Source organism: Phalacrocorax aristotelis, chromosome 1 (genome assembly GCF_949628215.1).
Source record: "Phalacrocorax aristotelis chromosome 1, bGulAri2.1, whole genome shotgun sequence".
NCBI classification, from domain to species: domain Eukaryota; kingdom Metazoa; phylum Chordata; class Aves; order Suliformes; family Phalacrocoracidae; genus Phalacrocorax; species Phalacrocorax aristotelis.
The window spans coordinates 175,676,502-175,704,034 of NC_134276.1; the positions used below are offsets into that span (position 1 = coordinate 175,676,502).

General features: G+C 37.6%; 1 protein-coding gene across 5 annotated transcripts in view; it reads right to left on the reverse strand.

Annotated features, from left to right (window-relative positions):
- The window catches only part of NAV3 (neuron navigator 3), a 409,880-nt gene that overhangs the window by 129,007 nt on the left and 253,340 nt on the right, over positions 1 to 27,533 (reverse strand). For 4 of the 5 annotated variants that reach the window (XM_075080754.1, XM_075080753.1, XM_075080752.1 and 1 more), the window contains exons 6-8: positions 16,352 to 16,420; positions 13,540 to 13,679; positions 5,747 to 6,785 (exon numbers count right to left, since the gene is read on the reverse strand). In XM_075080754.1, the coding sequence (XP_074936855.1) occupies positions 5,747 to 6,785; positions 13,540 to 13,679; positions 16,352 to 16,420 (1,248 nt within the window). The remainder of the gene's footprint in view (positions 1 to 5,746; positions 6,786 to 13,539; positions 13,680 to 16,351; positions 16,421 to 27,533) is intronic. The other variant, XM_075080751.1, reaches the window with a different exon arrangement.

A 27,533-nucleotide genomic window follows, 5' to 3' on the forward strand; every position in this document is an offset into this window, starting at 1 on the left:
AAATAATTTCAGTTTAGTCAAAGCAACCCCGTTGACATTTCTTCCGGTGCTGTGCATCTGCAGCACAGGTTAATTTAGGCAACCGTCATGAAAACAGGACAATCTGTTTTCTATTTTAATCATGGCTATCAGAGAATATATTTATCCCCAACCCACTGAGCTATATGCTACCTATTTGTAAAAGCATCAGACTTGCTTAATGGGACAAATCCTGCTTTCAATCACACCTGCACAAGCTCATTCCCTTTGATTAAAATGAGCCTGTACAGGAGTAATTAAGAACAGAATTTGGAACACTACTTAATAAGCTGTCTTCAATCCCATCAGTCATTTCCTGGCTCTAAAGAAATAGCCAACCTTTGATAAACATAGATAACATCAAAGATTTGTTTGGTTTTTACTCGACATTCCAAAAGATATCAGATGAATATGCTGGGGTTTTTTTTTCCAACAACTCTCTGAGGTGCAGCTGTCTTGAATGTGTATCACTGTCAGTGTAACAGACTGGCAGGACCACATCTGGAATATGAGCAGTTTGATCACCCATGTTCAAGACATGTGTGTTAAATTGGGAGCAGCTGCAGGGAAGGGCTACTAGGATGCTCATAGGGAAGAAGAAACCCATGCGAGAGGAAAGAAAAGATATAATTTTGTTTATCTTTGCAAAAGAGAGGAAGGGGATGGGATTATTCCCTCACATATTCAAAAAGAGTTATCAAAAAGAGGGAAAACAACTTTTTAAAGTTAAATGACAGTATTAACAACGTAATAAATGGATGCAATCTCATCATGTGGGTTGCAAACAATTTCTAACAATGACATGAGTGAGTTTCTGGAGGAACCTTCCTGTTGGAGTTGTGGGGATTAACTAGTTTACAATGAACATTCGTTGGTTTATAAAAGGGTTAATATGGTTGCCAGTGACAGAAGACTGGACAGAATACCCCTTTTGGTCCTTTACCCTACACTTTACTGACTATTTAGTCAAAGAAATAAGTCTACACTTGTCTGTGAATTAAAAGAATGACTTCAGATCATAAACATCAAGCAACTGAATTATCAAGCTACTGTTTTAACTCAGCATTAGTTGAGTATGTTTTTATAATGATTTCTTTGCTTATTATCCTCCTTCCCATCTCTTAAGCCAACACCTCTACACTGGAAACTTTTCTTGCACAATTACTTGAAAATCAAGCATGAGAAATAGGGAAGATTTTTCTAAACACTGTGTTTTTGTTACAAGTAAAACTGGTGGGTGGCAATGTTTAGCACTACCTACGACTGCAAAATTTTGGTGGTGACTGTAGTTTTATTTTCACAACAGTAATGTAAATAATGGAAATCAATAAAGCACTGCAGTGTAACTTTGAATCATCACATTTTTGAAGAAAGAGTTGCACTATTTTTAGCAGCACAATCTATTATTAACAAACACAATTAACTGTTAGAATGTCTTCTACGGAAAACTTATTTTTAACTCCACAATCAGTGACCAGAAGCAGCTTCTAGTTGTTAACGTTGGACATAAATATGGCTTCAACAAACCCTGCAGATGCTGTGTTTGCAGGATCCTTGAAGAGTAGTTTAATTTTTTTCCCTAAGCCAGTATAAAAACATCCTGAACAGGCAGCTGGAATTGAATTTCATTGTGCCTCCAGAGGTGCAACCAGATTATATCCTCGTCCCCATCTGTCACAGCTCTGCACTTCCCATGCACCCTTGAAGCTATGCTCTGGTAATAGAATTATTTCAATTACCATATAGGAAAGGAGATGATAGGAAAAAGATTTTAGTACCTGGTAACACGTTAATTTGTTATACTGGTATTTCCTTTCTCTGCCTCTATCTAGTGAACACTTTAGTCCTCACAGAATCACAAAGTAATTTAGATCAGAAAGACTTTCTAGATGGCCTCTGGTCCAATGACCTGCTCAAAGCAGGTGTGGTTACATTAAGTTTCTCAGGGTCTCTTTTGGTTGAGTCTTGAAACGGTCTGGGGACAGAAACTCCACAACCTCTCTGGGTAGCCTGCGCCAGTGTTTCACCACCCTCAAGGTAAAAATATTTTTTCTAACTTTTAATCAGCATCTCCCCCACTGTGACTGCAGCTGTTACCTCTCATCCTATCATCCTGCATTTCAGAGAAGAGTCTGGCTCCATCTTCTCTATACCCATCTATTAAATAGCTGAAGTTACCAGTTTCTTATTCTTAAGGGGCAAAAGGAGTGCCAAACTGTTTTTTGTAGTCCAGCATTGACACTGAAAGACTATCTCTGTGAGGTCTTAATTCAGACAGTGCTGAAACTTCTTCCAGATGTTACCATCATTAAACTACGGATTTAGCTGAAGAACTGAAATTTAAGCAATGCACAACATAGAAGCGCTGCTCAGGATGATGAGCGGTCAGCTAATTCTCTTCAGTAGTTTCTATACTTTCAGCATTTCAGGCAATAAGCAACTCCTGAGCACCACAGGGATTTGGGCACTTCAGGATCTATATGCCAGCCATGCAAAAGAGACCTGCTAAGCTCCTACAGCAATTACTGGAGAAGTCAATAAAATAAAACTGAACTGCAGTACATGCGTCCAGTTACAACTCAGTGTTCCCCTATTGAAATATTCCTTTAGTGTTTGAGCAAATCCACAGCAAATGTTAATTGCCAACGTATCACATACGTCCTGTAGGGTTATGATGATTTACATCAGCTAAGGATCAGCTAAGGATTTGCTCCATGGAGTGAGGTGACATTTGTGTTACTCCTGAGTCTATTAGTTATGTTTCCCATTTTATGGAAGTAACACAAACTTACACAATTTGGCTCACAAAAAATATATATCAGCGATTGCATACATCAGGCTGTTCTCTGCACAAGAAAGTATTTGGAATTACAGGTTATATTACACTTTTGAGCAATGTGTAGAAAAGCTAAGAACTCCCAATACTGAGCAATTAAGCTGTTATTCTGTTGCTAATATTGTAGGAGATTCAGAGGTTGTTTTTTTTTTAACTAATGCCTCTTTTTTTCTGTTTTCACTATAACCTAGTAAGCACTAAACTTCTGTGTTACTCTTCTCCATCTGGAACTTAAACACCACTAGGAAGATAACTAAATTCTATGGCTAATTTCAATACAAGTCTAAGGGACTCTGGCAGATGGCACCATTTCCATCTTCCTCCAATTCTGTCTAGGTAGAAGAATGTGTAATTTAAAGTAGTGGCTGGTATACTTTAAACAATTATACAGTCTCTTACACTTTTCCTTTAGTTGTTTTTCCTGCTGTATCTCTCTTATCAATCATTCTGGCAACTAAATTACATCTACTTCAGCCCTCCTTATATCAGTTGGACCCTGCAGTCAGCTTCAGAGGGGACACATAAGGGGCTGTAAATAACGCATTCAAAACTGCATTGTGAAATTAATCATTTGCTGAGGAGGATAGAAGAATTTGAGTTATACCCATTCAGATTATCTCAAATGCAGCTCTGACTGTTGCTGCTAATCTTTGAAGAGACATAATAATTCCATATAAATTTCCATGCCATGGTGTTTAAGAGGCATATAAATACAATGTGATAACGGATAGGACAAAGCACCAAGAATGCAATGCTGAATAGTGCAATATATAATTTCAGAACCTCCTAGTAAAACAGTATTTTCTATCTACCGTCCATTAATGAAAATACACAACTCCTTGAAAACATGAGCGTTGATAACTGTTAAAGCACTGCACTCTCTATTTTACCCACAAATCTACAGTAATATCCTCTTGGGTAATAAGCAAACATAGCAAAGTAGAAGATATCTGCAGGTATCAGAAAAAAAAACCACAAAAAGCACTAGCTTACTTATCCTTGTGTTAACAGCCTGAACTCAGCTTAGCAGTATATTGCAGTGTACTGCAGTATTCTGCAGGATCCTGGATAAAATGCCCTGTATTGTTACTAAATTATATTGCAACTTTTTACAAGGACTGCAGTGCAAATGTACAGAGTCTAGATATTCCTTCTAGCTGTAAAAAACTTAGTCTGAATGGTAACTATTTTTTATTAACTCATTGATCTATACAGCTGTCCTAGCAACTAACAAGCGCACCTGAAAATTCTGTCTATAAATTGTGGTGACCGCTCAGAAAACAGTTATGTTTAAGAGCAAGAAAGTATAAATACAATACCCCAGCTTCACGCACACTCTATTTGCCGTATGTCCACAAAAATAAATACGCTGACTTTGGAAACTTGGATATTTTATCCTTGGTTATATTTATATTCTTCTATGCAATCATTGTGTACTATTACAGAGCCCTTGAGAATTTTAATGTAGTCACTGTGTATTTTTGGGTCAGATTCTGCTCTCAGTTACAGAGATACACATTGAAGTAACCTCATCAAAGTCGGTCTATTACTCTGGGTTTATGGCATTCTGAGATGAGACCTTGGCTCTGAGAATTTTATTTTCATGTGAGATTTAACTCCAAGAGTCTCCTTTGCTGTTTGTTTGAAGCAAACAGATAATTATTAATACCAAATTTTACTGGAAGATGCTTGCTTTTATCGCCCTTTTAAATTCAAAATACATTTTGCTTTGTGATGGAGCTTAAAAGAATGGTAAGATATCTCCATCATGCAACTAAATGGCATCAATACGTGGTAAAATTGCCATTAAATAGCACATGCATCTAAAGGCAAAGCATAGCTGCTTCTTCTCTCTGTTTATATATGCACCCTAACACGTATGTAGGCCATCCTGTGTACCTTGCTGCAAATTGTCTGTATCACTGAGATTATTCCAGAGTTATATGGAAGCATACATATTAAGCACATTCAATGATACATTTAATTGAAACTCAAGAGGCTACCCACTGCATATTAGAATAAATATAACCTATATTGCGCCTTTTTCTCCTCCCATATGATTTTCTGAACTACTTAAACAGTTTATCACTCATCCAAATTGGTTTTGAAGCTATGTTTATTTGTGTGTAATGATATATATACTCCCTCAGAGCCTGCTTCAGCACCTCTTTAATCTTTAGCCAAGATTATCTGCAGTACTACTCACTAACAAAAACTGCCAGTATATTTTGCTTAATAATGTATTTGTCATTTTTATCAGATGTTAAGTTTGCCCACAACTGAGGCTAAAGTCCTCCAACAGCTGACATCTGAAATCATTACTCAAACCAGCCTGCCAGTCTTTCTACACTTACTCTGTCTTCTGAGCTGTACAAGAATGAAATCTCTCAGCTTCTCTATCATACAGCAAAATAAATTCAGGCAAAGTTTGATACACGTAACTGTAACTGAAAATGTCAGCAGTTTATTTTAGGATTTTTTAAGATAACTGTGTGTTTTAAGCAAATATTATTGAATATCAGCAAATAAATGTTGAGGTTCTTAAATTGTGAACAAGAATATTCTCACTAGAAACCTGACTCATCTGTGACCTTTCAGAAGCAGCACAGGGAATGTATCATGTGATTTGCATTATTAATCAAAACATCCTGATTTTTAAATGGCAAATATTTACAACGGATTGCTTTTGTACAAGGTAGAGACTCAGAGTTCTTGCAAGAAATTATTTATACAGTAACATTAATTTAAAAATAATATTAGGAAAACACATGCTTGATGCTGTGACAGAAACTGGGAGATAAAACACATAGCAGCATGATCCACCATTGCTCTATCTGTTTTAGCTCTCTTCCTAAATGGTAACACAAACCCAGTTTCCCTCCATGACCTTACCTATATATGAAAGGAGCTACTGTGGCAGTGTTGGGGTGGCTGTATTGCTGTTGTTGAGGAAGCTGGACAACACCATTTCCTGTGCCTTGGCCACTGCTTGCAGCCATTGAGGCCGACAGAGCTGCAGAGGACCCTGGGGTAAGAGCTGCACTTGGTTCTTTCCCTTCAGAAGAAGCCAGACCAGAGGAAGGAGAAGCCTTCTCACTAAGTTGAGATTTTGGTGTTGATTGGGTCTGGTTTCCTTTTGTAGTCCTCAGTTTCTCAGCCTCCTTACTTCCCGTACATGCGGATGAAGCGCTCTGCTTTGCTGTTGGCATCTTTGATCCAGGCTTTGGGATCCCACTAGAAGATGGTATTAAACTTTCCTTCTTGGCTGCTGTTGTCTTGCTTCCCTTTGGGATTAAGCTTGCAATTTTTGAGCTCTTCTTTGTAGATGTTTCAGTGACCTGGTCCTTCTCTTCCTTGACTGTTTTCTCAGTGCAAACTTTATTTTTGTCCCTGTTCTTTTCCTCTTTGTCCTTTGGCTGTAGCAAAGACTTTTTATTGCTGAGATTTTTGCTTCCAGCTTTTGGAGGGGTTAATTTCGGTGATACTTTAGGACTGCTACTTGTGGAGCCGCCACTGTTCACCCCACCACTTAAGACATCCATTTCACCACACTCTGAAAAGGTATCATCCTCTCTCCCACTGTCACTGGGTCCTGAGCTCAGTGACAAAGGAGGTCTCAGAGCAGTCCTAGCATTAACCAGCTTGAATTTTTCCAGCATAGATTTTTGTCCAGATGAAGGGGGCTTCACACCTTCGGAAGGGGGTGGTTTGAGCCTGTCTGAAGATGGAGTAGGGGAGGTTGCAGGACTAGGCTGCTTCACGGACAGCATGGTAGAGGTTGCGCTGTGTTTGACATTCATGGATTTGCTGCGCCATGGCTTGCTGGCACTTGGAGAGGGTATGGCAGAGACCTGCTGCTGCCCGGTGCTGGTGGGATGCTGCACATTTCCATTCATGCCTGCAGATGGGTGAGGGCCTTTTGGTGAATCTGCTTAAAAACCAGAAAGAACCATAATGGTACAGTTATTCTCCCATCTCCTGCTTGAAAGTGATACCACACTCCTCTGGCATTTAAAACACATGTGATTTATAATAAATATAATTTACATGTGCATGGAACATGAAGTATGCTAACTGAAATGCCTCCCCCCTGCCCATCACAGTGTTGTGCAATACTTCTATGAGCTCAAGAAAGCCTTGGAAACACCTTCCTTGTAACCATTTCATTATGCAAATTAAATCTTCCTATTTAAAGATTTTATCTTTAATCAGTCATAAAGAAATTCTTCCAGTCACTTGTTAATAATAGAATACTGAGAAATGGAAGAAGAAAAGAATGCTACAATATTGGAAGAAAAACAAAACCAGAGAAAGATGATTTTGATGTTTAGTGAAAGCAAAATATGTGCTAGAAAGCTGAGGTTTTGGGTGGGAGGAGGAGGACTGAGTAATACTGAAATTAAATGGATACAATCAATATTCACAAAAGCAAAAAAATGGCAAGTCACTGTGGTTTTTTTTTTGTTTTAAGTACAGTTAACAACCTCTAGTAGCTGACTTAAGGAACTTACTCCAGTGCACTTTCATAGGTGGGAAAAAAAATATTAACAATTTCACCAGTGTCAGTACTTGAAAGTTACGGTGATATCTACATGGGTACAGCAACCAATGATAGCTGTTTTGGGCCTGAAGCTCAAGTAGGTACAGAAGGCTCATTTACATGGCTCTGGTACCTTCACTACATTTACATCATTCAGGACCTTGAGGAAATCTTCAGAATGAAGGAGAACAAGACCCTTCTGCAATAATAAAACTGTGCTATTTCACAACCATGATTTTCAAGAAAGTCATCTAGCCTTATTAAGCAAAACAGACGAATGCACAAAAGGGTTAAGCTCTTCTGTATCAAGCTCAGATTTCCAAGACATACCTGAGCATCTAAACAGTATTGCTCTGGAGCATCAGAGAAATGAAGTGGTAATGGCACTCACATATGTGGTACATAGCTATTTCAGCAGATGACATATTTCCTCTTAGTGTATCTATCTTGTCTTGCCATTCATTCTCGGCATTGCCAGTAAATTAGGTGTAAGCCTGCCTATATAGTATATCAAATTCAGTACTACAAGAAAGCCTATGAAACACGCAATGCAAGTATAGTTCATGTAAAGGCAAAAAGAGTACTTGATGCGTTGCATACACACATGGAGCCAAAGTCATGCCTTGGGGCCCCCGTCTGAATAATATAGTAGATGAGGACACTGAAGACATTTGTCCCTTCAGTGCAGGGTTTTGAAGTTATGCTTCATTTTCATTTTTGCAGTCTCAGCCCTAAGGTCCTTGTACAGATTAGACTACCCCACCTGGAGGTCTGAAGGCCACTAATACACATAGGAAAGAGCATTCTGAGCATCCTGAAGGGGAGCTGTTTTTCCTTTAACAAAGAGAATGCAAACATAGCAAAATTTACTTCTCTAAAGAGCATTAAGAAGTTCTAGTTTAAAAATAATAATTTTAAAAAATCTGAAAAAAAATAACATGACAGAAATGTAACAGCTTTACTTGCTTAATGCTACTAACAACTGGACCTCAGCAGGCCAATCACCTCCACCTTCAACAGATGCTGTATAATTCCATCTCCCAGAGTTTTTCATGTGTTCCTCAGCCTGATATGCAAGTCCCATTAGCAAGTGCTAAATGAGCTCAGTTTACCTTCACAGAAGGTTTCAAACAAGTCTGCTCCATCCAGTTATGAGGCAAGAAAACGTTAACTGGTACGGGTTGCCTCAACATATTTTTTGGGGGCAGGTGAGGTTATGGCTTACTCCCGAGGCTCCAGGTAGCACCATGAACATGGGCAGCTGCAAAACAGATCCCTCCATTGTGACCAAGGCAGGAATTGTGGCTGGGCCCCTCCTATTTTCTGGTGAGCCTCAGATCATGGAAGAGAGCCTGGAGCCAACAACAGCTGTTGGAAATTACTGCAGCCCTCAGGTTTCCTTAATTTATACCAGGGATCAGCCCTGTGGCTGTTAGCCCAGGACTGGATGTGCACAGGACTTTCTGGCACACATCTTGCCTTGCACTAAGCTTGCCTTAATTACACAAGAGGATTGGGGTCTTTAGCTATCCCAATAGTTTTGCAGAAGAACAATTCACCATAAGAATATGCAAAGCTAATGCAGAATACATGTAACAATCTGTGAACAGCAGGATGCCACTGCACTCTGTTGTATTAATTGTGTTACATTTGTATGGCTTCAGGCTATTAGTTTCACTACATGAGAGAGAAAAAAAAGTGTTCTGATTAAAAAGAAGAATGTATGCCTTGCCATATTTCCTGCTACATAATATTAAACTCATTGGTGGAGGGGAAATTGTAAAAAGAAGACTATTTACTGTTTCATCAACAGTGTGTTCTGCTACATATATAGAAAAAAACCCACAGGTTCCTGGAAACAGTGGTACTTATTTGATCCCTATGAAATCATAAACAGCATCAAAAAAGTTACAGAGAAGTTTAACTTGCTTTTAACCTTCAATTTAAAGTGTATCCTTAATGTTTCCACAAGAAATGCAGACTGCATGCTCTCAAGATATATTGAAAGCCTGTCTGTATATTTAAAGATGTGGAATAAAAAGATTTTTTCCCACCAGCCCAAATGCATTACCTGAAGCTGTGCATCATCAGTTGCTTTCTGCACATTCAATTGGGACTAGCTGTAGCTGTTCATTACATGAAATCTGTCCCCACCTTGTGGTGATGTTGATACAGAGTGAACCCAACCTATGACAAGGATTTCATAATTCTATAAACTAAATTTTACAAGAAGACATTCTTCTGTTTAGGGCCTAATCCCCTTATTGCTGAAATGCATAATCAGCTTGTGATTAAACCAATTTTGCATTCTGCTTGAGAGCTCAGTGCTTCAGAGCTCAGCCCAACCTGCACTGAGAAAGCCGAACAGCAACAACCCCCAGCCGTTCAGTGCAAAAGAGAAATTTCTTCCAGAACTCAGCAAGACCGTGACAACTGAATGGAGATTTTCAAGTCCACTTTTCATAGGCTGTTGCACAAATAAAGGACACCTCAGGGGTTAAACTTGGGCCCAATATATAATCAACCTCCTCTGTCTTCTTGGCTGTGACCTTTGCTGTGTTCTGCACTGTTGGAGAAGACAGGACCTCTGTGACAACAGCTCCCCCATTGCTGCATAGTTAAGTACTGATAATCTAAATATTCTGTGGGAGGTAGATGCCCAGATTAGAGTATCCAATTTTAGTCACTCACAACAAAAAAGTTTAGTAGAAAATGGAAGAGCTGCAAGGGATTGCTATAAGGATGTTTGGAGGAATGGGAGATTTATCTGGTGAGATTAAAAAATTCAGCTTCTTCAACTGTCCCTTTCCAGCTGTCCATGAGAAAGTGGCTACCCCCTAACAGCACAGGAGAACTTCAACAGGGACAACTGGCAAAGTACTGGCACCAGAAAAAACGTAAACAAATTATCTATACGTGTATGAACCAGCCACAGATAAACAATGATTTGCATCATCAGACAATCGAGTTCCAGGACAGAGTTTCTCAGAGCTGGTATGGGCAAAACAACAAAATACTGTTGAAACTCAGTTTGGGCAAAACACCATACCATTTAAATTATTAAGTTATATTGAAAAGCAGGCAAATAAACTCCATGACACAGAGACCCTTACTACTGTTCAGATACAGTGTTTCTAACCTCTGAAGTGTAAGTATTTGTTTTTAAAATTTGACTTGAATTAGAACATAATTTCTTTGCTGGAGTAAGAACGCCCTGGGTATCCACCTTATTAGCAATGTGAATAATTACTTTATTAAAACAGTTTAATTTTCATAGTTTTATTTTCATCTTTATTTCATTAAGTCAGAAGCATATAGATGTGACGTGACCTGGAAAACAGATGTGTTCTTTGAAATCCATCCATAAGCTGCAAAGCCCGGGAAAGAAAACAAAAAAAGATCAGCTCACGAAAGCCCTGCAGATGATTTTCAGCTAATGGTATGTTTATTGGTTTGGTGCCTTCTCTATTCCTGACTTAACCACAGCTACACACAGTTACCTGTGTCACAGCTGTAGTTGGGCCTGTGGGTAAAAACTGGCAGCTCTCAGTAAAGAGCAAAGCTGCATTCACTCAGGAGAGCTAAGTTTCTTACTGTGTGAACTACTCCCTAAGCAACGTTCAAAAGAGATAACATTAATGACATACTAAATAACGAAATACTAAATAAAAGACCAATATCACATCTTACTTTGGATCACCTTCAGGTCTCCTCTAACTCTGTGATTACATACCCATTCCCCATTGTGACTGAATTGGAAACTGTGTTATGCAGGAATGGATTTCAAGTATTACATATAACTGGGTTTAAAAAAAACCAAAACACTTTTCTGAGTTCCCCTTATAGCACATACAGAAAGGTGTACAGCAGAGAGAAATGCACCAAAAGTGGTCTGCCCTTGAAAATGTCTGGAGATCCCAACCTCTAATGACTATTTACCTAGAACAAGTCGCCTCTTTTTCCACTTCAGTTTATGCAACACTCATGCAGAATTACAAGCTATTTACTGTATGATCTGTGTCTCAGAAATTAGAGTGTATGGACTGTATATCCATTCAATGGAAGCTATTAAAGTTATTTTGCTCCATGCATCTGCATCAGAAGCAAAATTTGAAATGTAAGGTTTATTGTGTGTCACACTGTAAGGAAAAATCAGATTTTCAATGTATAGTGACACTTTTTTTTAAAGAGGTGTTTGTTATTATTACCGTTACTATTGTGAGTGCTGAAGTTTTTTCCTAAACAAGTTATTTGAAAAACTCAGGTCATAGAACATCCTCAAATACTTCAAAAAAGCATCAAAAGACTACTTACAAATTTCATGGTAATGTTAAAAAATTAGCCACTATAATAATTAAAATGAAAATATAGTATGGTTCAATTTTTCTTCCCTTTAGACAAATAAGTAGCATGGTGAATTCAAATACAGGTTCTCCTGTGTTTATTTAGGGTATTATAAAAAAATATCACTTTGTTATCTTTGCACTCACAGAGTAATTTTCTGTAATTAACTTCTGCTTTATACTCTAAACCAAACTTGTATTTGATTTATATTCTCGTGTAAAATCAATGTTCTTCCATCGATTCTGCTGTTTTGAAAGAAAGAAAAAAAAGCAGACAGAAACCTCTCAAAGATAGTACTCTGTAGTTATGCAACATTACATTTTCTATATCCTGTAAAATGAGTTGAATGATTATATGCAAACAAAGCCACCCCTTATCCTCTCGCAAGTAATGACTTCACTAAAAATCTCATCAAGGTTCTCATTCTCTGCTGTAAAGAAATGGGAAAGTGAAGAAAACCATCATGCAAAAAAGCCACACACATTTGTAATGCAGTGCAAACCTAAGGAGTCAAAAGACAGTTTCCAAGTAATGATTTAAGAGTATTAATGTCTACAAGCATGGCTCACCTTGAGTCATTTCACTCTCACATATTTCAGCAGCAAACTTATGTCAACATTATGAAGCAATTCTAAAACCTAAACTGCTGTACATACCTTCACTCAAGCAGCCACATCTACTTCAAAACTTCACTATCGTATTTGTGACCTATACAGTGTCTGTTCAGCTTTCACTCTGATCTCTTTCTAGTTTTAGCCTGGATGTCTCGCCATAAATAAGTCCTTGATAAAATAAATCCCACCATAGAACCATCTAAAACATTCAACCCTGATAGTGAAAATAAAGAAATAACTATTGAAAGGATTGTTTTATATCTTCAGATACAGCTAGGGGCAAAGTGTGTTCATCAGAATTTTGTAAAAAAAATCTGGATAGCTGCCTGTTGCTTGGATGAAGAACATTCACTGCATACTTGTTCCTCCCACAGACCCCAAGGATGCAAATGGGTACTATGTATATTGTATCATTTTCAACTGTATTCTAACCCAGAGATATGAATAAAATGCTGTTCATTACACAAAGGGAGAAAGAAGGGGGGGAAGGGGATGGATTAGTTACACAACTCAGAAAGCTGAATTTTTACATTATTCTTTCTGAGATAAAGCCTGAAGAGGCACATTTTTCCAGGAAAACAGTGTCAGGGTGGGAGAAACGGAAGGACCCAGGGAACTCTGTTTCCATAATAGAAGTTCATATTTAAAGGAGGCAATAAAACATGAACACTGAACTCAAATCCCTGTAAAATTTCATTACATTTGACTTAATTTCCAATACTCTACTCAGACATATATATACTAGGTAAGGTTCTGAAGGAATGGATGCATGTAATAGCCTGATGCAAGTATAATATTCTGAGTCTTCTCCATTAGAGGCTAAGACACAAAGTCCCCTGAAAATTATGGCAGCTTCCTTTGGGTATGAGTAGACCTGAATATGGTCCAAGATTATAGGCATCCAATATGGATTCATTTTTACTTCAGAACAGTCACCCAGTGATATTTTCATCAAAGAGGGATAAAATATAACTTATTGAAAGTTTTCAGTTCTGACCTTTAATCCCAACTCTACTACAGGTAGAGAACCCTATCTTCTTGGGTCTTCCTTACCAAGTCTAAATATTGAATTAACTTCTTTAACCCTTGTGGATGGGTTCTTTTGGTGTTTTGTTTTTGGTTTTTTTGGGGGTTTTTTGCCTCTTGTATGTTATATAAAGTAAGCTTAGTAACTTTTAATCACTTACCTTTTTCATTTCCGTTTGCATATTGTGGAGGTTTGTTTTTGTCAATGCTGTTAAAGCTCTGGCTTCTCCGATTTAAATTAGAAGCTCCCTGGACTTTGGTACTGCTGCCTGCAGCTGGCACCCTTGAGGGTCCTGGAAGCCTGGAATGGTATAATCAGAAGCCACATCACTTTATGTAATGCAATGTAAATAGGAGGCTGTATGCAAATATCAGACCAGAATTTAAAACCAACAACTGAAAAGAACAATTTCAGGTAAGCAACAATGAACAGGAGGGTTCAAATTAGTTAGACTCCACAAATGCAAATAAAAGCTTATCCTTACGCACACAAAAGGGAAAAGATGCTTTCTAGAGTCACAAGACATGTAAGAAGATGCTTTGCATTTGCCATTAACATTGCTAAAACTGATTCACCCTAAAAAAGCATTAAAGTGCAATATCAACTTCTATTTAAATCTGTCACTTTTGAAGAGAAATGTTACAGAAATTGATTAGAAAGCATAACAATACATATTTGAGAAATATTTTGTATCTCTTACTCTAGTAAAGGTTTCACAGCTATGTTTAGCATAAAAGCTAGCTTTTTAGTTGTCATCTTTGGTTATTTTTCAGAGGGCTATTGGCTAAAGAACTTCCACCTTATTATTTTAAATGAAAAAGATTGATAATATATGTTCGACCTAGATGTTACGGATGCATATATACCTTTCAGATAGAAGCATATCATGTAGACTATACAGTTCATTTGTAAGTATTTGCTGCCACCATCTGAACCTTACTGTGTGGCCATGCTAAGAAAAAAGGTGTAGACTCTTGTCCCTGGCATCTGTAAGCCTACATCCTTTCTCTGCCTGCATCTGTTCTCTGATATAAGATTCTTTAATACCTGCTTACTTCAAACTTTCTGCAGCATCTTTGTGGGTACCCCCACAGCTTTCCAGTTTTGTTATCTGATAGACAAAATGAAATGCCGGGATCAGCAAGAGGCTTTTGCCATACGAGAGGAATATCTCTCTTCTGTTTCTCACCTATTGGAATGATATGATGATTTTAATAGTGGCAATACAAATTATACCAGAGTTATCGAATTCTGACAGTTTCACTATATTACAAAAAAGCAGCATAAGAAGGGAGAAAAAACCATGTTACAAAGAATTACAAAATGTTAGATTTCTTCCAAACTTTTTTTCTGTTTAATATACTTGTATAACAGGTTCAAATAATTTTATTTTCATTAGCAAACATATGTAAACAGCTCCATATTCTCTTCCTTTACCAATTTAAGCCTCAGAGAGCTAATCCATTAGCTATTTTTATGGCTCATTCTGGCCGCCAGCCTGCCCTGCTAGTCTCTGTGTCGAGCCCAGAGCAGACTGTCTCTGTTCTGCAGCTGTACGCATGCTAACCTTTACCATGACCCATGAATATGAGTGATCTTCTGTTCCCTGAAGAATGCACTAAAACAAACTTAAAAATCCATTTGCTCCTTCTCATTACCCTAATTTGACAGGCAGTAAGAGCCCTGAGATCGCTTGTCAAAGGTAATGAAAAAAGCAATGAGAAGGCATGTGCAACACTGGAAACTCATCTCTTCTGTTAAAATATAAAATACTACTGCATATATTCTGCATGCCAGAATTCGAGAACTTGCCACAGTAAGCACATTATACATGAGGTCATTTGCTCTACACACTTTCCAGTTTACCTCATTTGCTGTCTTTTTTAATTGAATTCAGGTTTAAAATTGCTCTTGCAGAATCATGTTAAGCAGCTAAGGAAATGCAAAGAGGAGAATAACAAATAAGGGACAAGTCACATACCTCTGAAAAGCCTTCGGAAACACTGCCACAGATTTAAAGTATTAGACAATAAGACTGTTAACCCCGACAAGTTGAATGTGGACAAGACAGGAGCATCAGCAATAAGGAAAACTGAAGACCTATAAATGCAGGTGCAAAGCAACTGGACCGTGGTATAGCTCATTCCAAGCTATCACCAGCAACTCAAATCGTGTTAGTGCGCTATACTGCAAAATGCAATCTTTACTGTAGATTATGCAATTTAGAGTTCATTGTTCTCACCAATGAACTGTACAGCAAAGGTATAATTAATGAACACATTAATTATCCCCCACAATAAAAAGCTAGAAACAAGATTAAGCTTTAGACCTCAGTTTCTTTCTTCTGCAATCTGGCTTGTAGATTTTAGTGCTCATGGAAGTGATAAAGTAAAAGTACTGATGAAATCTGAAGCAGGGCAGCTCCTACACACAGCTCTGTCAAATTCACTGCCAAAACAAAGCATCTCATTAGTGGGGACTGTGTGCAGGCTACTCTTAACAGAGCAGAAGGCTTGGAAGTGGTTCTTTTTTTCTGCTCTATTTCGCTTCTGTATGAACTTGGCTCTGTGAACTCAGCTTCTCAGGTGGGTTTGCGACACATGCAAGACAGCTAGTAGGAATTGGGATGGACTCCCAAACCTCTTTTCACTCATGACTAAAGTAAAGATTTGAGCCAGAGAGTGGAGAGCACTAAAATCACCAACTAATCCTTCACATCCAATGTTTTACATGCAGGATACAAAGATGCAGGATACATAACAACCAGAAATATTACTAATATACAGTACAAATCAGCTCCTTCCAGTCCATACAAGGCTTTCCGGTGGCAAAGCTCATCGTTGCAAAGCTTGCACGCATAACATAAATACACATTGTTTAATGTCTGCTTATGTCCAAAGGATAAAATATCAATGGGCATATACTTGCTTGACTATCACTAACAAGCAATAAATTAGAGATATTTAACTGACCTAGAAGTCTTTTTTTGACTGGTTGCAATTCCACTGTGATTAGACTGAGTTGCATATCTGGCTGTGAGACTGTATGAGAAGAAACAGAGAAATTGAATTAAAGAATTTCTTTGAACATGTATAGAAAGAACACACTTACCAGCAAACTATGAGTTAATGAATGCAAATTGAACATGGATAGAAAACACAAATTAACTGGCAAAAATATGAAATAATGCAAACATGCAGAATTTTATGAGAGATGCAATGCACAGATTATGAAATAATGGATATTGTTATAACTTGTCTCATTTGCTAGGAGTTATCTTAGGTATAGACAATGCAGGCAAACTTCCAGTGACTGAATTACTGAAGTCTAGCTCAATTCACACAGAGTGCACCTCAAAACTTTGTGCCTTTTTTTTTCATCCACAAAAAGGACTAAGCACAAATATACAGCTACTAGTTTCTCCAGCAACCTGACTGGGTTCACAGTCTGGACTTAGGAATGAATTTGTTACACCAGATGCAATGTGGACTCAGAAAAATTCCTGCTAAGGAAAGGTGACCCTCCTGACAGTAAAGCTAAATGGAAGAAGCATCCCATCATAATTTTCATTACTGTCACAGCAGCACAGGTCACGTATGTGAGGCATTACCTAAGCAATGAATCAGACGCTTCATTAGGAAAGCCCTGACATGTGCTTAGACTCACTGTTAACTTCCATAGGAAAATGCACCTTTGTCTATTAAGGCATCCAGAAGAATTTCTGCAACAGAAGATATTCAGTGCTACTGGGCTAAAAACTGTATGTTCCTTTTGACGCTCAACAATATGTCATTACTAAGCAGCAAATTTATGCCTCTATTCTTTTAGACATTTGCATAAGGGATATATCAGAGGTACAGCCAAGGTAAGGCCTCATGCCAGGTAATTTCAGATACTATAAACAGGTGCATCCTTTGGGATCCGCACAGCCTAAGGATATAGACCGGTGCCTAAGCCAGGTGCAATCACAACATCAAATTCCTTGTAATTTTTAAGGAAGTGACACAGAGAACTGAGTAAACAGAAACTCTGGTAGTCACAGATTGCTTTTTTTGTCTCTTATAGTTCTACATCTTCAAGCAATTCTTCTGAGTAGCAGCAGAAACCACAGTCCCAGCTTTATAGACTGGCAGCACTTATAAGAAACACCTGGCAGTATTGAGTCTGCCAGAAAAGTGTTAAGCAATTTCTGCTAGTCCACTGAAGCAGACAGCCTGGGTATGGAGCAGATGGGAGAAGTCCTCAAGGGAGAAAGGTCTTCCCATATTGGCATATCAGCCTTGAAGGGGGGCAAAGGTGAGGCACAAACCAAGGGACCATGTGAGACTTGAATGGGATACATGATTATTTGTTACTTTACCAAATTAAACTCCAATAAAGGGTTCAGCATTGCCTCTGTGTCTGTCAAATACAAATGGCACGTGCACATAATGAATGTGAGAGTACCTCAGTCTTAAGAGGGCAAAAAGGAATTATTCAATATATAAAAGCAGCATTCAATTCTCTGACATATGTCTTTGCAGTAACGCTGACAAAGTGCTTTTTTATAAATTCTGTGGAAATTATAATAAGTTATAATAGTATTATAATAATTACAGTTTATATATTTTATCTATCTAGTCATTGGTATATTAAATTCTATTTCACTTACAGCTATCTTTCTTAATAATGCCTGAACTTATAATATGAATGTGACACAGGTTGTTTTGCTGAAATTGCTGAATTTGTGCCTGGCATAATAGCCCACCTTTTGATGAGATCTTCCACTTACGTTTTTTTCAACATATTTTAAATGAAGACATCTAGAAATGGTTAGTTGATTACCTGCATTAGCTAAACTAAGAAGATTGTGAGGAAAATGGTATGTCAAATAAAACCTTAGTACATTTATGTTGTAAAAGGTAAAATGATACACAGTGCAATCAACATGGACAGTGAGCTGGAAAAACAGAGTGAATAGGATGCATTGCCATAGCGTATTGTAACTTTTCTACCTCAAACAACACAATTCCAAAGTACCTGGAGAGATCAAATAACTTAATCTCAGTGATGTTGCCGAGTTGTTGATAAGCCAGCCCATAGACAGATGGCACCTTTTTTTTTCTTTTTCTTTTTAATAGCAATAAGTGCCTGAAGCACCTATCTGGAAATGCTTGCTAGAATACTTTCCTTCTGTGCCTGTTACTTGGGGTCTATCCACTAGCAAATTCATGAAACGTCAGCCTAACGTCTGCTTTCAAAATTTCCAGACAGGCTTCAATGTGTCAATGTCAGTAGAGCACCATTTCTACTGTGACTGAGTAAATTTATTTTCCAAAGTAATGTGACAAATGAAAGGGAAAAAGAGAACTTTAACAGCTCATAAAACAGGTGCATCAAGTTCCTAATGACTTCGGGTTTTCCTTCTCAGTTAGCACTGGATATGTTGGACCCATTACAGATGTGCACGGATGCCTGTTTCCCAGCTGCTGGCCCCACTATTACAGATGTGAACTGCAACACAGTTGCAGACTAGACTTTAGCCACTCTTCTAAATGTATAAACAAATATTTACTGGCTGCTCTCTATCGTCCTACCAGTCTTTGGGTACCATCTGGCAGCCAGGAAAATAAATCCGTTTTGCTTAAAACAGTTATTTTTTATGCTTACAGATGTATAATAAATATGTCCCTGCAATAAGGCAGCAAATGCATATTAACAAACGTGACAATACAAGCTTAACGCTACAGCATTTAGGACAAGGAAAGATTTATTTGTCAGAGGGATGGAAAGGGAGATTTTGAAAGCCTCTGGTTCTCAGCTGTCTGCTCCCAAGACCCATAACAGTCCTACCAGCAGTCTTCCCCGATATAGTCACAGCTTCAACTCCTCAGAGGAGCCACAGCAGTCACCTGCAAAGCCCAGCCACAGTACACTGGCATGAAGGGGACATAAAAACGACAGAGGAGACCATCCCTGACTGCAGAGCCTGCAGGACACCCCGCTGCTCCTGCAGCTACAAACCCAGCATTGCAATGCTGGGGGCAGTTGCAGCACTGGACCTGGGCCAGGACCAGGCATCATGCTTAGCTTTCCTCTTCCACCTAACGCACAGGGCAAGAGAAGGCAGCTACTCCTGATTAAGCAAATTCTATTCAGAGCAGGTAAGATGGCACACACACACCTGATCCCAAATCCTTAGAAATCATCTGGACTCTGCAAATTGGCTTCCAGGTGGAAATCAAGCCCCAAAATTTTCTCACAAACCAGGGAAACACTAGTCAACACAGCAGATATGAAACAGTGACAGTGGGTAATTTCTGTTGTTGATCCCTTGGTTAAATGATGTGAGAAAGTGGAATAAGCATCCTGAGACTGCCCACAAAGGCAGTTCAGCGCAGAGGTAGCTGGGGTAGTATTGAGAAGGAAGGTACAGAGATGTTAGAGATTGTACTGACCCTGAGGTGCTGATGGGGAACACCACGGCTGTACTACAGTCATGCTGGTTGCAGGAACCAGGACTCGGCGCTACACCACGTGGCTGTGCAGCACAGTCAGTTGCACTGGGGAGCTGTGAACCATGCTCCACCAAGATGGGGAACTGATCGAGGGGATGCAGTTGCAGGCAGGATGAAAGGGTTTAAGAAATGGTCCTAAAAGTTGTAGGGGAACCTAGGAAGTCAACATAAGCTACAATACTAGAGGTTCTTAAATGCCCTCCCACTGAAAATGAAGTTAAATATTCAACTGAAATGGGAAAATAAGAACAAAGATGATGCAGAGGGAAGACAAGTGACTGCTCAACACTGGAGACTAAACTGCCAGAAAGTCTGTCTTTATATCTATATCTATGTCTATATCTCTATATATATCTATACAGCTAGTGTGGTATATCAAGAAAGAAGCAGCTCCTTGAAAGTGTGTACACCACATAAATCTGAAGGATGGAGCTCCTTTAAACCTGGATACAGAGCATGAATCAAGCTGAAAATATTTTAACCTCCTTCTTCAAAAAGTAACCCATGCAGTGTCACCCTGAATATCATCTACTTTTTATTAACTCTCTTTTAGAAAGTTCAAAAGGATCATGTTACATCAGACTGCCACTTTCCCATAATGTTAAGAGTCACATGGTGGTTCTAAAATGCTAGCTATGTGATCTGTTAAAATTAGATGAAAGGCAAAGTTGTTTGTAGTATGCAATCAAAGTCTTTCTACCTTACTGGCATATTTGAATTTTAATAGCTGTTGATCTTATAAAGTACATTTGTATCACCAGGGTGACTGCACTCCAGAACTCTTCAGGATTTTTCTATTAGAATGATTCCCTGATAAAATGTAGTTTAAAAAAATTCAATGTAAAAATTTCCCCAGAAGGTCTTGATTGTGCTGTACACCTTTTTTCTTCTTTTTTTCTTTTTATTTTTTTTCTAAAACAAGCTCCTTGACTGTATAATTCTCATCAGCCTGCCTGGTAAAAAGCATGAGAGATAATATTCTAAGGTTCACCTGACTCCAAATCCCAAGTGTGCCTGGAGAGATGCCACAGGAAACAAAGGTTTCCAGGTTCCTCACCATACCAAACAGTCTGGGTGGGCAAAAGATCCCTGATTCCTCAAATGGAAAGCCAAGGAACACTAAGAAGGAAACCAAAAAACCTGAAATTTTCCATGAATTATATTTTTCAGACATTTATTTCCCTTTTTAGCCCAGTCCTGCTAAATTAGTATATGTTTATATCTACATACATGTATATATCTACATATATATAATAATGTATTTATTTATAGATAAATAAATAAATGTTTTATATGTATATGTCTGTGCCTTTTATAGAGATATCTATATTTTATATTTTATAGATGTACAGTTTTAATATATATACACCTAACACAGAAACGCACATTCATTTTACATTTTCGGGAGGAAATGTCTATGGCTCAGGCAGTTCTAGTTCATACCATGTCATCTGTTCTGTATTAGGTGGACATTTCTCCTTTCCGCTCTTTGAACTTCTGGCATCCTATACAAGAAGTCTGTCTCCAGCTGATGCAGGCTTGGAGGTACAAGTAAAATTATGTTTTCAATGTTTTCCTGTTGTTCTCAGCTCATAAACCAAAACATAGATAACCTAGTTTTGCAGCAACATTTATGTTTTTACAGAACACGGTGACTTGTAATAAGAACAAATCGTCTGCCACAGTGACCGTACCTCTCACACCCTGATCCCAGTATTTGTGGTATATGTATTTTGTGGAATTTAATGTAAGAATATATGAATCACAACATAAAAGAAACAAAGGGGATATCAACAAAGTAGTAAATGTGCTACTTAGCTACCGTGCTTAACCTGACCTGCAGCTCACGTAAAATAATGCGATCTTTTAAAAACCAGTAATTTATCTAACAAATCGGCCAAGTGAATAACAGCATCCTGCCAGGACAAGGGCTAGGCCCTGAGGGACAAATCGTACCCTTTTATGACCTTATCTCCACACCTTTTATGATCTTGCACTAGAACAAAATTCTATCAGATGATCTGCACAGAAATGTATGCCACTATTCTATTTCACAGTTTGACAGAATAAGACTTAACAAAGTTTTCTTCTAGAGGGAATGAAAAGGGGGGTGCCAGAAAGCCCAAGGCTGTCACTTCTTCAAATCTACACTCATAATCTCTTGAACTTTTTCACAGATTTACAGAAAGTCCACATTCATCAGCACATCCTGAAGTATGGTTGGGATTGCTGTAAACCTGCATCAGTCAAATAATTATCACATAGTTAAGCCTGTTTTTATTGAAGGTATTAAAGTACGTTTGTGAGCATTTTGTTTGGTCTCCCTGCTGACTCTATAATAATAAGGAGCTACGCAATATGGAGAAATGACAAAAGATTCTACCAACATTTCAGCTATGTTCCCATAAGCATTTTCAAAAAAGCAGACCAAAACAAAAATAGATATGTAAGTGATTTTCCTAAGCTGCTAATTTATCTCTTGTAAGTGTGGTGAATTTTAAAGACAAAAAAAGCTCATTTTTTTCACCTATGTCTTAATCCATTTTTCATGGGCAGTAATTGTCACAAACAGCACTGCCTGTGGTTCTTTGGAAGTGTATGGATTTGTAAATTTTTTGTTTTGTAAATGAAGAGAGAAAGTCGTCTTCTCCATAGCAGCTGCAAAGTGCAATGCTATTTCATTAACTGACATCTGCAAAACAACATGTAGAATATCACATTTGTTGCACAATCTGTGAAAATACTGAGAGATAAAAGTTGATAAAAAGGATTGACAGTAACAAAGAAAGTAGCAGTACAAATATAAAACTATGACTTAAATGAATGCAAGAATGCAAGGAAAAGACTGAGTCACAAATTGCTATCAAGGAATATATTAAGGAATAGATAGGAATAAGGGAAGAATATTTTGCTTCAGATTAGGTAAGAAAACTAAGCATAGGACTGCAGTAATTCAACATGGCTCCCATTGCATTTTACATCTATTTAAATTTTATTTGCCATATACACAAAATTATAGGCAACCTCAGATGTTTGCAAAACATCAGAGTTAAATAGGTGGCAGGCCTGGGAAAGGAAAAAATGCATGGACACAACTGCATCAGATCTCATTTGTGAGAATGAGAATGAGAAGAATTAATGAATCTCTTTGGAGAGTGAGGGTAGAGCAACAAAGAATGTCTGCAGGGAAAAGAACTACATTATAAAGCTTCTATTCCTTCAAAAGGAAATATATGAAAACTTGGATTCAAATGCTACAAGGATGAATGGAACACTTCCCATTAAACTCTACATTATCTGGATTAGTAGCAGTGAAAATTATGGCCAAAATGCATCAAAACTGAAATACAAAACCAGGAGAAATTAGTTTAACTACCTATCACAGGTACCTAAAGAAAATGTTCAGACAAACATCGGGTACTTTGCAGAGAGGAAGAAATGTAGAACATACTAAATAACACACAAGGGCAGGTACCAGCCTGTAAAGGACAAGTTTTTCAGGATCCAGCCCACAGGATTATGTAAGAAGGTAAAAGATATAAGCAGTTTCTGAGAGGTTGCTAGTGAAATGGTTAAATAGGAGATGAAAAGTTTAGAAAAAAAATCTTAAAAGCTATTGAGAATCTCTAAAATGTTTTAAAATTTACGTTTTTATATTTTCTATCTAGTAGGTGCTATATTATAGCTATAGAAAAGACCATTTGTTTTAGAAACTGGAAGTCTGCTTTGAAACCCCTTTTTTGCCCCCTTATTTTAAGCTCAAGGAACATTATTAAATATCTTCCTATCTTAGAGAAGATGGGCTACAGGGAGGAAGTATGTGACAAATAGATTCTTGCATTGTTTTGCCTTTTCTGTGTGAAGGTTATTAGTAAGGTTAGTCATTTGCCTTCATCAAAAAGTAACCATTTTGTCTATGGTAATTTCTGTGTCTCTCAAATGAAACAGAAGTATGTATTATGAAACTTCAAATAGTGGTGATGCATTTTTACACGCTGTTTCAAAATGTAGCTATTAAGGTGCATTTTATGGAAAAAATAATTGCTAATGAAACTGTGGGAGTAATATTAATATGTAGGAGGCTATGAAGGTGTAATGACAGTTATATCAAATGTGTAAATTAATTTCACAGCTATGTGAGGTAAACAAAATGGCATGTCCAAGAAAAGCCACTTTTCCTGATGAACTATATAGTGCTTATCACAGGAACAAATCTCTAATTTTTGCAACTCATCATTATTAAATATCATCTATTTGCTTAGGTACACAGTTAACATTTAATTGATATGCAGAGATACTGTATACTTTAGGTATTTGGACTTCAGGACAACAAAGATGAAAGAACATCCTTCCTGAAGTTCCTTTCATTTGAGGAACTGTGAGGACTGTAATGACTGCGTCTTTGAGGAGTAGAACAAAATGGGACCAAAGCTGATTTTCAAGATAGAAAGATAGCTCAGTTAAAGTAAAATTAAATCCCTAAGGTCCATTTGAAGATCAGCTGCTGCAGATCCTGGTGCAATCACATTAAGCAATTCATTCTGCATTATCTCCCAGATTCATAAAAGTACATCAGATTAGATTAATAGCACTTTGTTCACTTAGACCCTTACTAAAAAACAGAGAACGGAAAGAAATCACCCTTTTCCTAATTTTTCTTCTTTGCAGTCACTAGATAATGATTCTGTAGTGGGAAAAGCAGGAACAACCTACCTGTTTCCCGTCATTAAAATCAAATTATTAGCAATGGGAAGAGCTAAAGATAGCGAAGAGACTTGGTTCATTGCTTTCCTTTCCATTAACCAAGGACGACACACAACTACGTACACATTCAATTTTTCAGTCTGTGTCAGTCCAATGCACTTGGTGTAGACTGTTAAGGTTATATTTTAAACCTTGAGAACACTGAAACAAAGGCCTTTTTCTAAATCGAGAGTGGCGTAACCACGATTGGCATACAGATTGCCAGTATTGTGGCATGGATCTATTTAAATTCATAATCATAACCACTACATTTGCATTGCTGTATTTCACACAGCACAAGCTGCATGTCCAATTGCTTCATTTTTTCCCTATTACTTTTGAGCAGGAGGCAACATGAAACCCAGTTCCTCGCAGTAGTTATATATGCAACTGCCTGTAGGAATCAGCTACCTAACTTTGTTTATACGCCTAGGAAAACCAGGGTGCTCTTTTAATATAACAAATTTAACAAAATCCATCTGGACCTCAAGCTGTGCTCATCATTCCTGTACGTGATAAAATAGTTTGTCCGTCTCAGGGAATTTTGCTGACAGCTTACTGAAACCAGTTACTGCCTAATCCATAAATGAGACAGAACTTCTTTCATCCACATGTGTTTTCTCTTAGTATCTGGGTGGTTGAAAGATCATCACTGCAGAAAGTTTAGATGTATTGCTGTGATAATGGAATCCACTAGCAAAACGAAGCATAAAAATATAATGTAACCATTGTTGTCATCTGTCTGTACTGACAGATATAAATAAGGCCACCAGCACTGTATTTTTTTTAACTGAATCTCAAAGCTGCAATAAAGTCATAAGTAAAGACTGAAATGCCTACCTCAGATTTTGAAGTATTCAATTCCCACAGTTAGTCATACAAGAATATAGGAAATTTTAGGATAAAAAGAAATGAAAAATCACATCTAAAACCATTCTTTCCCTTAGGTTACCATTTATAATTTACCACAAGTTTTTCCACTAATCGTCTAAATAATTTTAAGAGTTTTTATACTTAGTGGTATGAAATTATAATCTTCCATAAATAAAGCATATTCTTTGCAATGAAATTTCACTTACCATAAAATAACTTCCTTTGTTCTTTTTACATTTAATTTGAAATGTTTCTGTTGGCCCAAGGATTAGATAGGTCAATGATACTCTTTCACATGCAGAATCTTGTTACCCTTCTGTGTGTACCACGTTCAAAATTCCGTGTTTGGTTACTGACTGATTACATGGGATTAGGAATGGTCAAGTATTGCCAGACTGACCAATTTTAGATAACTTTGTTAGGAGCCTACCATAGAAAATTCATTATCCTCCTGTGCAAACTTTACACTAAGGGGAGAGCGGCTCCTCCAGAAACCGGTTTAATTACATTCCTGGTCTGTGTTTTCTCCTGTAGGAGACACCAATACCTAGTCATCAAAGGACAACTAGCCTCCTGAATGAGCCTCCTAAATTCCCCATTCCTGCACAACCTAATCCTGTCAGTCTCATTATATTCTCATTATAAACTTCCTCTGTGGCTTCTGTCTGTTTACCAAATCAAAACTACCCGGCCATGAAAGCTGTAGAGTCCTAATATAACTTTCTGTGCCTGCTTCAGCTTTTGTTGACGAAGGGCCCAAACACTCTCTCGTTGAGGTTGTCACTAAAGTAGGTAGGATGAGGTACTGGCTCAGACCCAGTAACGTTCACAGACATTGATCATTACTGAGGACATCATAACCTGGAAATCAGGATAAGAGTACCATCATTATCATCAGCAGCAGGACCACTCTCTTAAATTAGGAGGGTGAGACACTAGCCCTGTACATACAAGGACAAAGCTTGGTTTTCAGCAGGGCCTGAACACTACCACTTCTGTATCCTGAGCATCTTCTGTATGACTTGTCAGAGGTATTTCCCTCTGAAACAGTGCAGTGCATCACCTTTCCATACTTGTTTAATAAAGCACAAGAGATGGCTTTTTACCTCCTAGGCAGTCAACCTGAAATTAAGCAATATACTTACTATACATTAGCTGCGAGCCAGAAAGAAGATAACTTTTTCAATGGAACAATCTAACCTAAAGCAACTGCAATTATTAAGACATAGTTCCAAAGATTTCAATTATAACATGAAATGTGATTGCTTACTGAATATTTTTAAACAGCAAAAAGTCTATAAAAGGCATCCACCTTTTTCAGTGCATATATTTCGGTTTTGCTTACATGTCTGCACACATACAAACAAGTACGTATCAAACACACTTAAATATATACAGCGCCTCAAAAATACAGCTTTATTTCTCACGTGTCTAACACTGTAGAAATATGTGAGTCTTCAACTAAAATAAAATACCCATAAGTATAAGGAGACACTTTTCACAATACCCTTGAAAATTTACTCAAATTAGGTTCAAATAGTTTTGCCATAACTGAATAAAGATGAATGTGCCATTCAGGTGTTCGCTACTATACTAATTATCTGGCTTCTGCCATAATAATAAGATAATTTTTCTTGTTCCTCTCAAAAAACTGGAAGAGCTATTTCTAGGTAATAAAGGACCACAGACCAAACTAATGGAAAATAATCTGTTATGTATGTTTGGCAAATAATTTTTCCAACATATACACCATGAGTAATTTGCTGCCTTAAGGTTTCTACATACCAACCCTTTCACAGTATAATATGTTAGAAAACAGAAAGTATTAAGCTTTTAAAAACATATTCAGAGCTGCACCAGGCTAACAGAGAGGCATAGCTACGCAATAAATGTGTAACAATAAATTCCTTTAAAGATTAGCATCCACTATGAAAGGATAAAATAGCTCATTTTACCACCACTACTTTTGAAAAACAGTAAAATTATTATTGATAGCAGTTAGATAATCTATTGAGTTAATAATTTCACATGGAAAAGGTGA